We start from the raw sequence: 15300 nt of genomic DNA on the forward strand, positions 1-15300 counted from the left end.
TCAAGCCAGATAAGGAGATATCATGACAACTGAAAAGCTTAGTCATAAGTAGGTTTTCTGAAGTGTTTTAAGAGAAACACAGGCATTTTGGGTGGGTGGGGGGGGGGGGGGGGGGTGAAGAGAGATTTAGGGAGGCAATTCCAGAATTCCAATCCAGAAGACTGTAACTCTCCAGGGTATACGGCCATCAATTTAACGAACAAATCAAAGCATTAAAGGTACACAGATTCAATGAAGGAGATTATAGGATGGCAATGCTCAAGAGTCCTAGTTATGCCAGAATGCAGTGCTGAAAATGGTGATATTTTGAATTGAAAAGCTAACTAACATACATATACTGGCGTAGGACAAATTCTTTAACAGTGACTACACTTCAAAATTACTTCATTGGCTATAAAGCGTTTTGAGGCATCCTGAGAATGCAAGTTTTTTTTTCTTTTATAGTCTTGTCAATGTAGTCAGAAGATCAATTATTTTTAGGAAAACAGGTTATTTAACTGCTGCTTCTTAGATTTAAAGACCCATAAAATTGATATCCTGCCCTTTTACGATTTTCATCTGAAAAAGACTAGGTATATTTAATGTTTCATTATTTAATTTGTATGTATAAACATATCACGTTCACTGCTTTTTACAGATGAGCTGTGGCATTCTCAACAGAGCCACACAAACAGAACAATGCAAAAACACTGTATTCCCAATTTACAAAACACACCATCCCAGGTTGCGGTCCCCCATTCACAAAAGTGTGTGGTTCTGTGCATGCCAAATAGAGAGTGCCCTATGATCCATGCCATGCCATTACACACATGAAGCCAGAGCATATTCTGATCCATTATATCGTGCAGTGATGAAATTGCAAAATCAAAGAATCTTTGACAACAAGTAACATTGCAGAGACTTTACACTGGTGCAGCTGGGCACAGGATAGATGATGTCCTGTGTAGTAGTGAGGTTGAAGAAATATTTTCAAATGAAGGTGTTACTTGTGCCTTTACCTGTGCATGACTGGATTACAAATGTCAACACACGTACTGTGGATTGCTGATGTAATGCCACAATTGTTTTAGCACTCCCTATATTCCAACCCCCAAAAGAAAAATGTTATTTTTTCTTGTTTAATCTCTAGCAGCTGGCGATTACAGCTGCAGTGCAGTTCCATAGGCACTGGATGCCAACCAGCACCGCACCCCTGGTGCCCATTTTTCCTATGAAGTAAATGGGTATTGCTAGGCTATTTGCCCACACTTGTACATCACACCCAAAGCAGGTCCTGTTCTTATCTGCTGTCCACATATGAGCATTTTATAGACTAAGGATGCTGAAGCCAACTTGACTGCTAACTCAATCTGGTCTATGAGGTGCCATACTTACAGCAGGTAACACCCTTATCCAATAAATTAATCTGTTTTCCAAATGGTTATCAGAACTATGCAAACGCAGAATAAAACTCCAGAACTCCCCAATCATGCTCACTGCATTAGCTATTGATGTTAGATGCATGGCCACATGCCAAATCTAAAATCTTCAAAGACATGAATCCCATCCACTTAATTGGAATGGGACTCAACCAGAACAGGCTGTACCATGGAAATTTGGAACTTGGGTACCCCATGTCACCACCTGGGTCCCTTAGACACAATGCCAATGATTGGCTTTCCAAGCAAAGAGATCACCTAACATACTGAGCAAATCAGAGCTATGTACAAAAGACCACATCAACTTGCATATCATTATTGGTCCTTGGATTTTTGTAAAGAATAAGTGCTACTTAACTCATTGCACTGTAAAAGCTCCACAAGAGAAAGCCATGCAGGATTATTCAGTACACTGCAACTGAAGAACCTGTTGGCCAGTCGCTCCAAAGTGCTGACTTATCTCTCTCATATTCATTTCCACTTGTTAAGGGAAAAAAAAACATTTCACTGTGCCCACTGCTAGTCAGGCTGTTTAAGGGCTAAGACCCATAATTTTCCCTGTCACTGTACTGAATGAAGTTGGGGGAAAAGAAACACATATGGAGGCAATGAAGTGGAGTACTCACCTACATTTCAACATATTTCACAAATTCTTCACTGAGAACTGTCTGTCAGATTGTTCTGAAGAGGGTCTTGTTTTAGATGTAGCTATTGTCACCAATAAATTATTCCACTTATTTCACATAAGCATATGGGAAGACCATTTAGCCCCCCGTATTGCTTTTCCTATTAGTTAGTTATGACAAAAAAACTAACCAATTGAGGAAATAAATCTTCCCTACCTCCCTGAGACAATCAAGTAAACTCCAGAAGGAACATGGCTGTTCATGATGCATCATCAGATGCTCAAGCTTATTGAAATGATTTCTTCAGCTTTAAAAGATTTTATTTTCAAATAGCCAGTGTACCCGACAATCCTCACAAAATACTATTTTGGAGAACTCGCAAAGGATCTTAAAAAAAAAATCCCAATCATATTTCATTTGGATCCTTACCCAAAGAGGGAAAATTTACAGGGTTACAGGGAAACGGCAGGGGAGCAGCACTAGCTGAATTGTTCTTGCAGAGAGCCAATGCAGACATCATGGGATGAATGGCCTCCTTCTGTGCTACAGTTTATGATGGTTAGTTTGAAATGGACAATCTGTAAATCAGAAAAGTACAAGATACCTTGTAAATCCCCGTGATTTTCTTTTTGTCCTGCTCCTTACAACTCATTTTGGTCTCTGAATAAATCTAATGCTTTGATGAAGCATGCCACCAACAAACAAAGCTACTCTGCTCTCGACTTCCACCCACTGGTAACTTGGGTAAGGTGACCAAACAGATTTTCAACCATGCCTAGTGCAGGTGGGCTGTACCTGAACTTCAATCCCACAGAGCTAAGAAAAGGGTTCTAAAACATACATCCCAATCAACTATCCATCCCATTATAAATCTATAAACCCAATTCTAATGGCAACTCCCAGTGTTAAACATATCAGACTTTAATTATACCTGCACCCCACTCGTCGCAATCTGGAATATAAATCCAGCCTCAGTATTTGTGACCATGAATTATCATCGATTGTTATAAAAATCCATCTGGTTCACTAATGTCCTTGAGGGAAGGAAATCTGCTAACCTTACCTGGGCTGTCCTACATGTGACTCCAAATCCACATGAACTGCCCTCTGAAATGGCCTAGTAAACTACTCAGTTCCAGGGCGATTAAGTATGAGCAACAAATGCTGGCCTTGCCAGCGATGCCTACATCCCATGAAAGAATAAAGAAAAAAAAAAGTCATTACTACTGGCAGGGGGGTGTTATTACCGAATAACAAGTTTAAATGGGCGGTTATTAAATGTGGACGAACAATTTATAATGGAAACATAAATGTGAGGATAGACGTCTGACTTTAAAATGCGCCTTAGTCCAATTGTTCTCCTGGCCTTTAGCTCTAATTCATCTAAAGGCTACACTTGAGTGCAAGGGTTAGATTAGTATTTTACTAAAATTATCATATATTATGTGGTAACAGTGTACCTGATTTTTTGAATGCTGTAGAAACACTTTTTCCTTAAAGATTGTTGCTAAGGGACACACACACACACACACACACACTTCAGTCAAACAAACTATTTTTTAGCCACCTGGGCTTTTGGAGTTGAATCAGGAAAAAAGGTCAATTTGATTTGACAGCCAGCAACTCAAAAAAACTGTTAAGTCGCAGCATAAACACTTTAGCAACGTGTGTGTTTAATAATTTGCATGATCACCTTAAGCCCCATTTCAAAAAGCTCAGGAAACAATTAACACATTGTGCGGGGGGGGGGGGGGGGGTCGTCGGCGCAGGCGTGTGAAGAATACTCATTTATAACCATCGCAGCTGAGGCTTACTTCAGACAGCTGGGTCTTCCTTACAAAATGGTACCAATCCAAGGAATGCACTTTTCTCTTTTTCCTATCTCCACATTTTTGTAAAGTCTCTCAGAATTCTCTGTGAATAATTCCATTCCAAGTTACCCTTTACCATGCTCCATGGTGTTAAGCGAGTTGTGCCTCTCTTGTTTCTTTGCACGGTTTCCAGCTGCGAACACTTGTTGGACCTCTTTGAAATTCTCACTCATATCCTCAATCAATGAATTTATTGTTTGTAATGATGTTATGAGTGTCAACAATAGACAAGACTGATCTCTCTGGATAGCCGGAAGTTAGACAACTCTCACTGTATGTATATATACATATATATATTATATATATATATATATATATAATATATATAATTAAATATTATATAAAAAATATAAAATTGGCACCAATGACCGTAAATTTATTTTCTTCATATATTGTGTCATCCCTACTGAGTGGTTCTCTAGACCAATGATTGGAAAGAATCATTTTTAACCCTTCTGAGTTACAGCAAGTTAACTGGAATAACACAGTACTATCTGATAACACAATTGCTGTACAGTGTTAAACAGCAAGTAAATGGAAACCAAGCACAGAGGGGCATCAAAGGCAATCACACACCTCAAGTTCTTCCTTTCTAAAAAAAAAGCCTCATCTACTCCACGTTTTTTCTCTTAAAAGGCTTTGGTACGAAATGAGTGAAGCGAGCCAATACTTGATGTTAAGTCTAGAGTCCCGCAGGTCCTACCGGCCAACAGTCACATGGTCTCAGACAGGAGGGGCTGCCGGAAAAAGTCGACAAACAAAATGAAAGCTCAACCGAAGTTCCAGGACTCCGAACATTAAACTAGCACTATCCACTTCCCGGCTTTCTAAATAGTGGCAATGGTGGTTTATTAAAAGCAGGTAGCTAGTTACAGAACAAAATTACAGAGAGGGTGGAATGGGAGCCTGGTGAGTGGGTCGAGAGGGGTTCATTGAAATTCTCAACTGCTCGTCAGTCATCTCCCTGGCATCTGACTGGCAACCTCAGAAATTCAGTGGCTCCAAGCTTGGAACCCCACAGCAAGTGATGGGACCAGTATAGTACAAGTTGCTGAAGCAACCCACAACAGCTAACCTTCCAAAAGAAGCAATAAGTAAAATAAAGCTACAGGTCTTCCAGACGTCTGCAGCCCAAAACATTGCACACAATTATCTTTAGGTTTGCAAGGCAGTGACCATTTGGTCTCAACAAGACGGACAGATCCACTTGCTCATGACTTACCAAGAAATTCCATCCATCCTGATAAGCTCAAGCAATCAATCTCTATTTCAGCATTAAATCTCCTTCTATATTACATTCAACTTAAAAAAGGATCCTGCCTTTCTCCTACTGAATTAAATTTCCAGTTTCAAGCACCTTCCACATGAACAGAACTGTCTGGTTCCAGGAGTCTCTACTGCAGTTTTTGGTCAGCTATGTTCCAAATTTCCTGGACCTCGGTTACATAATTACCACATCCAAAGTTAAAAACAATAGGGCTGCACTTACGTACAAATCTGGCAACAGTTCACTCTCCCCACATGGCCTGCCTTTAATTGCTCCCACCGTCAGCACTGAACCACTGGATGCAGACAGCTATATTTATAATACTGTAATACTGAACCGTCACCCCAGCTTGTACCCAGCAACACCAGATTCACCCCGTATAATGTCAGGGCCAAGCAGAAGGCAGTTTTACGACAAGAGGTGGTGGTTTCTGTATTAAGGAAGGGATCCCATAAGCTTTGCTGGGCAAATGAGAGATCCTGCCTCAGAAAAAGAGAGTCATGTTAGGTAGAGATAAACAAAGTTAGTTCCGGGAGAGATTGTTTGATATAAGATATTGTTCCAACAAGGAAACCACTGTGAGCTGAATGTAAAAATATTTGGGGATCCAATTGTGTAGGAGGAAACTGCAAAAGAATCACAATGTATGTCATGAAAGTATTTGCATCCTATACAATGACTGCATGCCCACATGATGGTTCTCAATACCACCAATAAACTGTGATATGTCCAACCCTTGTAATCTGCTCTTTTCCTTTGTTAAATGCAGCTCCAACAGGACAAGAGTCCAAACACAGAGATTAACCCAAATGATATGTAAATTTTTGGTTAAATGATCCAGGAACCAAATTCACAGAAAAATTGGATCTGATAAAGCAACAGTGAGCCATGAAGCCAATCACTGTCTTGAAGCATGTGGAAGTCACCTTTATGTGTCATTACATTCTGCACATCCTGCCAATGCAGCCAGCAGCACTCAGCTCATGACAGAACCATGGCTGACTTCAAAGGGTGATAGGAGACAGGAGCCCCCTTACTCCCACTGGTAAAGCTCACTTGCCATCAGAGTAATGACTGGCCCCATCTGCAGCTTTCCATAATATCTGGTTGTCATGTATGCAGAACATTATCCCATTCTGTCAAGTCATACTTGTAATGGTTGACACTGATCAACCTTGTCTTATCACAGGCTCCAGCCCTATTGGCGTGCGTGCACACACACACACATACACACACATACACACACACACAGGGCAGGAGCAGCTCCTCAACTCTCTTGTAACCTCACAACTTAATTTTTCTACAGCGATCCATACAGTGGTATATACAGTGGGCAGGCACTAGGTCTGAACCCAAATGGCAAAGAGTCAGGTTAGCTCCAACCGTGGATTGTGCAGTTCCAGGCCAAGTGACAGGCAGGAGCGAGTTCTGTTCCCCTACTCACTGACCATCCTTAAAAAGTTTCTCTCACTAATGAACTATACAGTTGACTATAAAATACTGATTAGGAATGCTATTATACAGTGTCCTCTAACAAAGTGCTTTATGTAGCCCATCTCTTAGAATATAGGTGATTGTCTTTTTTGTTCACATTCCAGGTGGGTGAGCCACAGAGGTGAATGGCGAAGTGAAACCAATCTCAGTGGCGGATGGTGATGTCGCAACGTAAGGCCCTGATGGAGGCACGGTCTGGGGGGGGCTGTTGATCACACATTCTAGGCTGAAACAGACAGACAAAAATATAAGGGAAAAAGCCGATGTTAGTAACATTTCATCTGCACTTTTGGAGCAAGAAGCTCAAAATTCTTGGTTGGGCTTTCCTCCCAATTTTCCTTCTCAAGTCATCAATTCTTTCCAAGGTACAACAAAAACAACTTGTATTTATACAGCGCCTTTAACGTAGTGAACTGTCCCAAGGGGCTTCATAGAAGTGTTATTAAACCAAATTAAATAAGGGTGGGTGACCAAAGGCTTGGTCAAAGAGGTAGATTTTAAAGGACTGTAAACAGGACAGAGGGGGGCAGTGAAGTTGATGGAAGAATTTCCAGAGCATAGGGCCTAAGCATGGCCACCAGTGGTGGAGCATTTAAAACAGGGAATGCATAGAAGACCAAAATTGGAGGAGTATAGAGATCTCAGAGGATTGCAGGGCTGGTAGAAGTTAGATACAACAACTCCTCACATTTATATGGCACCTTTAAATGTAGTATGTGGAACCAAGAGCACTCTTATACCTGATCCAATTCCTCGCATGTTGACAGCAAATAAAACACAGGAGCTGCAGCTGATTTTTGCTTGCTCCTGCACTGAAGCAATTGTAGTTCAGCCGAGACCAACAAACTCAGCAGAGTGGGGGTAACAACCCAAGGACCTCGGATATGATTCACACCAGGTGATGGCTTTGATCAATCAATCGGTTAGGAGGCAGGAAAGAAGGTGGAAATGAGTCAAGATTTCTGCTCTGTACAGTGACCCCTATTGCCACCAGGCAAGAACAAGATCAGGCTCGTTAGTAACGTGCACTGCTATTTATACTCATGTGAACAGGTATTTGTGCATGTGACAAATATCTAGTTCATAGTTCATGTTAATATTTTAGAGGTAATGTTCTGGGAAGATTAATGCTGAACTGTAGAAAATAGGATTAAATGCAATTAAAGCAGCTTGGAGTCTATTACACTTCAAAGTTGGGGGCCATGTTGACTTAATGGGTTAAAAGCTAGAAAGGTAAGATCCTGTATTTCACCTGTTACACTTCTGTTAGGTGGGCTTACTTAGCCGGCGAGGTGGTGTTTATACTGCTTGCAAAGTGCAGTTCAGTGAGATGTTTTATTTTGGAAGTTAGGGTTAAATGAGTTTAGAAACATTCAAAGAACCCTGAAAGGCTACATTGTCATGGAGACGGGTGGAGCTTAAGAAGGCTCTCAGGTTTCAATTTACCTTTGTGTTTGCTGGGGGTTTCCAGTTCACAGAGAAGCCCTGGGAGCCATTCAGTGCAGTAGGGGCTTAGGAAAAGTCCTGGGGAGCTGAGGTGGATGGTTGCTGGTTCCGTATTGGAGAGGGTTAAGGCTGAGGAGAAGGCCTGGGAGTCATCTATAGCTTGGTGCAGCTGGGAAACTGGAGTTTGGAGAAACCCAGGGACAGCAGAGTGAAGCTAGACGTCTACAAAAGAGTTGTAAACGTGCTGGTAATTAGAGGCGGGAGTGCAGCTTTCTGAATCCCTTGGAATGCAGTCTCGGGAGGAGAGACTGATCCATTGGAAGGTGAGCAGTCATTGAGGCAGTCCAAGTCAGAGCAGTTTTTGAGGGAATTCAGAGATTAGATCTTCGAAAGTGAGGAGTTAAAATCCCTAGCAAGGGAGACAGTTTTAACATGATTTTGTGACTCTCAGTGGTCACTGTATCTGGGTGCATTGCTGAGAAATCCATAGCATCTGCCATTTAACGTGCAATGTGTTCTGTTCAACCACGATTTGCCTGTTAATTTACATTCACCTCATCTTAATTCTGAATGTTAGAGTATAAAATAGATTGTTTTACTTTTCTGGCTTTGTATAGTAAAGTTTATTTTGTTTGTTTAAACTCAGAATCTTGTGGTTTTATTCTCCTCGTGGGTAACTGGGATTTCAAACCTTGTCTACTTTAAACAAAAAGTTACTAGTCCCTAACAGGATCGTAACAAATGAAATGCTGGAGAATAAACAGCAAGAATCAGTGCCTCCAGGATTGGTGAAAGTGGAAAATTACATGGAATGGACTTTGGCAACAGTCAACACTCAGTCAGAACAGAATGTTTAATAATAGGTCTTTAAATTATCATTGAACGTGTCAGTAGTGGGTGATGGAGAAGAGAGACGAATCTACTCGTGTGAACATACCATGACTTTAGATATAGTTTATATCACCTTTGAAAGAAAGCAGCTTGTATTTTACGTACCTGTGCGAAAGCAACGGCGTTAGCAGAGTAGTCTCAGCATTTCCAATCCCAGGGACCCCACTGACAAATAATTTCTTTGGAGGTGAATCCACTTCCATGTCACCTGTAGGAAGAAGCAAAAGCCATGGACTGAGAGCAGAGAGGCAGGGGGGGAGAGAACGGTAGGCACAAGGTTCTCAAGTGCATCAATTGCACTAGAAAATTAAGACAACAGGTGTATGAGTGATATAAGAAGGCAGACACTAGAATTTCATCCCTGGGACCTGCACTGATCCTAGTACTACATTACTGTGGTACTTTCTCCATCTACTGCAGGACAGTGATAGATGCCACTGGCTCATTATTGCAGAATGACGTAAACTGATGGGCATATAGAAATAAGCATACAACTTATATAAAGTACAGAGGAAAGGATAAGGATTCAAGAAAAGCTAGCATCAGCCAGGGTTTTAATAACCACAGAGATGAAATTCCACTGTTTATCCTCATACACCAGTTGCCACCTTCAATGGGGAAATAGTGGCATAGTAGTAATGTCATTCCACTAGTAATCCAGAGGCCCAGACTAATGCTCTGGAGCACTCGGTTCAAATCTCACCACAGCAGCTACTGGAATTTAAGTTCAATTAATTAATAAATCTGGAATTGAAAGTAGTCTTAGTAAAGGTGACCATGAATCATCGATTTTTGTAAAATCCCAACTGGTCCACTAATGTCCTTAAGGGAAGGAAATCTGCTGTCCTTACGGGTCTGGCTCTAGACACACAGCAGTGTCATTGACTTTTAACTGCGCTCTGCAATTGCGCTATTTTTACTGTGTTGATTAACATATTCTTACTAAGTTCATCTCCAGGACTATTTTAATACATTTTTGAACTTGTTTAAATTGCTTGTACAACCATTGGGACAGCAGACAGGAGCTGAATGAGAACACAATTCTCCAAATGCTACAGTGCAGAGAGGAAATTCAGACTCAAACTGATCCTTTAAAAAACACAACAATTTTTAAAAGCTGAAAGACTAGTAAATGTTGGTATGCAGAGGGACTTTAGTGTACATGAATTACAGCAAGTTAACTGCAGGTGCAGCAAGCAATTAGGAAAGCAAATGATATGTTGGACTTTACTGCAGGAGGGTTGCAAGTATAAGGGTAAGGAGTCATACTGCAATTATCCTGCAGTATGGTGTGTGTACTGATCTCCTTACATAAGGAAGGGTATACCTGCCTTGGAGGGGAGCAACAAAGGTTTACCAAATTGAGTCCTGGAATGAGAGGGTTGCCCAACGAGGAGAGATAGAGTAGAATGGGCCTATCTACTCTGGAGGTTAGAAGAATAACGGGTGACCTTACTGAAATATATAACCTTCTGAGAGGACTCAACAGGGCAGGTGCTAGGAGGATGTTTCACCTGGCTGAAGAGTTTAGAACAAGGAGGCACAGACTCAGGATAAGGGGACAGCCATTCAGGACTGAGATGAGGGGAAATCTCCTCACTAGAGGATTGTGAATATTTGGAACTCTCTATCCCAGAGGGCTGTGATGGGGCTGTTCAATAATTCATATATACAAGACTCAGATCCAATTGATTTTTGGGCATTAAGGGAATCAAGGGATCTGAGGATAGGGAGGGAAAGTGGAGTTGAGGTAGAAGATCAACCATGAGCTTCCTGAATGGTGGAGCAGATTCAAGGGGCCAAATGGCCTACTCCTGCTCCTATTGCCTATGCTTTTATGACTACAATATATCAGGAATAGCAAGGAATACCATAGGCAAAGGATACGAGTCATGGTACTGGCATTATTAGATACTATTCTCCAACCTTATTTCTCAAATTCATGAACATAGGAATCATAGAAAATCTGTGATGCAAAAGGAGGCCACTCAGGCCATCCTGTCTGTGCTGGTCAATGAAGAGCTATCCAGCCTAATCCCATCTTCCAGCACTGGAGTCCATAGCCCTGCTCTTCAAGTAAGCATTCAAATACTTCTTTGATGTGGTGAGGGTTCCTGTCTCTACCACCTTTTCAGGCAGCAAATTCCATGTCCCTACCACCCACTGGGTGATAAATGGTTTCCTCATCTCCCCTTTCATCCTACTACCAATTACTTTAAATCTATGGCCCCTGGTTTTTTGACCCCTCTGCTAAGGTAAATAGGTGGTCCCTGTTTACTCTATTTAGGCTCCTTGAAGTGTTATTCACCTCAATTAAGCCACCCGTGTTCCAAGGAAAACATCTCCAGCCTATTTACAAATTAAAAATGGAACACACATAGTGTGTGTTTTTTTTTTGCACAAAACAGAATTTAGAGGGAAAACTGAAATTAGTTTTGAAAAATTCAGCAAATGCTGCAAACACTCACCAAGTCAGAAAGAGAATGTGTGGGGACAGAAACAAGAGGTTAACATACTTCAGGGCAATGACCTTTCATTAGAACTAATGAAATGCCACAGATGAAAAGTTAACTGTTTCTCTCACCATGAATGCTGCCTGACATGCTGAGGTCTGCATCATTTTCTGCTTTTCCTTTCAGGCCTATAATATTTTGCTTATGTTTGAAAATGTCAGTCAAGTAGTTTTATGGATGGACGTCAATTGAACTTTTTTCTTATTCTTTCATAGGGTGTGGGTATCGTTGCAAGGCCAGCATTTGTTACTCATCCCTAATTTCCCTTGCACTGAGTGGCCATTGCACAGGGCAGTTAAGAGTCAACCACATTGCTATGGGTGTGGAATCACACGTAGGCCAGACGAGGTAAGGATGGCAGATTTCCTTCCTCTGAAGGACATTTGTGAACCAGATGGGTTTTTACGACAACGGATGGTAGTTATCATGGTCGCCATTGCTGAGGCTAACATTCAATTCCGTATTTATTCACTGAATTCAAATTTACCAGCTGCTCTGGTGGGATTTAAACCTGTGTCCCAAGCACATTAGCATAGGCCTCTGGCCACCTTCTCCGCTCTGAAGAAGGGTCACACGGACTCAAAACGTTAACTCTGTTGCTCTATCCACAGATGCTGTCAGACCTGCTGAGCTTTTCCAGCATTTTCTGCTTTTTATTGCATCTGAACTGCTAACCTGTCCTTTGTTGTTACAAATGACTGACAAATCTGTGATATGTTTCCAGCACTTTGTGCTCATATTTTTGGATTGGGGTCACTCTTTAGATACTGTTTTTAACGTGTACATTTATAGAATCACAGAATAGTTATAGCACAGGTCACTGCCAACCAATCATCACACTTTTCTCCCTTAGTATAAGCTGTTGAATTACTTGAAATTTGCCATTTGTCCTTTTGAGTGCAAGATGAAAAGTTTTGGAAGCATGTCTCTCTTTTCCACAAAGTATAAGATTGAAATTTAAATGTCTATTATTAATTGCGCAATTTGTACTTGCATTTTGAAGAGGCATTATTGAAGACTCCTTACCTTTCCTCTTCAATGGTCCCAAGGCACTGGGTCGTAATGCAACACTCGGGCTGACACTTCTCCTGCTGTAGAGGCAAAGAAAAGTTAAACTTTGGCAAGCGCCTGTGTTTGGACTGCCATCAATTGTTGCAGCTAAAATTGCCCAGTCACATTATATATTGAGGCAGAGTGAATGAAGGCTCTGGTCCTAGAGTAAGGGTGTGCGCACCATCACCCCCCACCCCCACTCTTTAAGAACATTCCCTTTTAAGATAATTGCACCTGAAGTAGGAGATGACTTAGCCCAGTGAAACAAAAAAGGGGAGATTCAGGAAAATTAAAGGTAGTGAGGGGGAGAAGGAGAGAGAGAAGGAGAGAGAGAAGGAGAAGGGGAGAGAGAGAGGGAGAAGGGGAGAGAGAGAGGGAGAAGGGGAGAGAGAGAGGGAGAAGGGGAGAGAGAGGGAGAAGGAGAGTGTGTGCACATGTGCAAGCGCGAGAGGGGAGCAGAGAGAAGGCGAGGGGGTAGGGGGATGCCATCCTGAAAAGTAACTCAGAAGGGAGAGGAGCTAAGATGGAATTAGAAGTTAAAACTCTACTGAGTCTGGAAAGCAGAGGAAACATAGGCTAGATTAGAAAGAAGTGACTTTAGCAAGGCTAATTAGTTATGGAAAGGGACAAAGATGGACCGGAAATAAAGGTCCTGAATTGGGGGAAGGACAAAGTGGATTGGGAGCAGCTACCTGTAAGGAAGTACATCAGACCAGTGGGAGCCATTCAAAAAGAAAATAGTACAAGTTCAGGCCCAACATGTTTGGGTAAAGGTGAATGGTAGGACCAACAAGTCCAGGGAACTCTGGATGTCAAGAAATATAGAGGATTGGATAAGGGGGAAAAAAGAGGCTTATGGCAAATACAGAGGGCTGAAAAGAGTGGAAACCCTAGAGAAGTATAGAAAATGTAGGGGGTACTTAAAAAAGTAATTAGGAGAGCGAAGAGGAGCATGAAAAAACACTTGGGGGCAAGATAAAGGAAAATCCAAAGGCAAGGGCAAGGGGATAACCAGGGAAAGAGTAGGGCCCATTAGGGACCAAAGTGGCCATCTGTGCATGGAGCTGGAGGACGTGGGTGAGGTTTTGAATGATTACTTTTCATCTGTGTTCACTATGGAGAAGGATGATGTAGGTGTAGAAATCAGGGAGGGGGACTGTGATAATCTTGTACAAATTAGCATTTAAAGGCAGGAGGTATTAGTGGCTTTAGCAGGCTTAAAAGTGGATAAATCCTCAGGCCCAGATGAGATGTATCCCAGGCTATGTGAGGCAAGGGAAGAGATTGCAGGGGCTCTGACACTAATTTTCAAATCGTCTCTGGCCACAGAAGAGGTGCCAGAGGACTGGAGGACAGCTAATGTGGTACCATTATTTAAGAAGAGTTGCAGGATAAACCAGGTAATTACAGGCCAGCAAGCCTAACAACAATGGTAAGGAAACTATTGGAAAAAATTCTGAGGGACAGGATCAATCTCCACATGGAGAGGCAGGGATTAATCAGGGATAGTCAGCAAGGCTTTGTCAGGGGGAGATCAGGCCTGACAAATTTATTGAATTTTTCAAGGAGGTGACTAGTTGTGTAGACGAGGGCAGTGCAGTTGATGTGGTCTACATGGATTTCAATAAGGCTTTTGACAAGGTCCCACATGGGAGAATGGTCAAGAAGATGAGAGCCCATGGGATCCAGGGCAATTTGGCAAATTGGATCCAAAATTGGCTTAGTGGCAGGAGGCAGAGGGTGTTGGTCGAGGGATGTTTTTGTGACTGGAAGCCTGTGACGAGTGGTGTACCGCAGGGATCGGTGCTGGGAACCTTGCTGTTTGTAGTGTACATTAATGATTTAGACATAAATGTAGGAGGTATGATCAGTAAGTTTGTAGATGACACAAAAATTGATGGTGTCATAAATAGTGAGGAGGAAAGCCTTAGATTACAGGACAATATAGATGGGCGATAAGATGGGTAGAGCAGTGGCGAATGGAATTTAATCCTGGGAAGTGTGAGGTGATGCATTTTGGGAGGACGAACACAGCAAGGGGATACATGATGAATGGTAGGACCCTAGGAAGTACAGAGGATCAGAGGGACCTTGGTGTACATGTCCATAGATCCCTGAAGGCAGCTGCACAGGTAGATAAGGTGGCTAAAGAGGCAAATGGGATACTTTATTAGCTGAGGCGTAGAATATAAAAGTAGGGAGGTTATGTCAGAGCCGTATAAAGCGCTAGTTAGGCCACAGCTGGAGAACCGTATGCAGTTCTGGTCGCCACACTATAGGAAGGATGTGATTGCACTGGAGGGGGTGCAGAGGAGATTCATCAGGATGTTGCCTGGGCTGGAGTGTTTCAGCTGGATAGGCTAGGGTTGTTTTCCTTAAGAGCTGAGAAGGGTCCTGATAGAGGTATACAAAATTGAGGGACATAATAGGGTAGAAAGGAAGAAACTTTTCCCCTTAGCGGAGGTGTCAATAACCAGGGGGCATAGATTTAAAGTAAGAGGCAGAAAGTTTAGAGGGATTTGTGGAAAACAAATTTCACCCAGAGGGTGGTTGGAAACTTGAACACGCTGCCTGAGGTGGTGGTAGAGGTGGGAACCTTCACAACATTTGAGAACTACTTAGATGAGCACTTGCAAAGCCATAGCATACAGGGCTACGGGCCAAGCGCCGGAAAACAGGATTAGAATAGATAGGGGCTTGATAGCCAGCACAGACACGATG

At 42.1% G+C, this 15300-nt stretch overlaps 1 protein-coding gene across 3 annotated transcripts in view; it reads right to left on the reverse strand.

Annotated features, from left to right (window-relative positions):
• Window positions 1-577: 577 nt before the first annotated feature.
• The window catches only part of LOC121272286 (P2R1A-PPP2R2A-interacting phosphatase regulator 1-like), a 40473-nt gene continuing 25750 nt past the window's right edge, over window positions 578-15300 (reverse strand). For all 3 annotated transcript variants that reach the window (XM_041178855.1, XM_041178854.1, XM_041178853.1), the window contains 3 exons: window positions 12553-12617; window positions 9119-9221; window positions 578-6902 (listed from right to left, as the gene is read on the reverse strand). In XM_041178855.1, coding sequence (XP_041034789.1) covers window positions 6770-6902; window positions 9119-9221; window positions 12553-12617 — 301 coding nt within the window. In that variant the 3' untranslated portion in view covers window positions 578-6769. The remainder of the gene's footprint in view (window positions 6903-9118; window positions 9222-12552; window positions 12618-15300) is intronic.

This window comes from Carcharodon carcharias, chromosome 33 (genome assembly GCF_017639515.1).
Source record: "Carcharodon carcharias isolate sCarCar2 chromosome 33, sCarCar2.pri, whole genome shotgun sequence".
NCBI lineage: Eukaryota > Metazoa > Chordata > Chondrichthyes > Lamniformes > Lamnidae > Carcharodon > Carcharodon carcharias.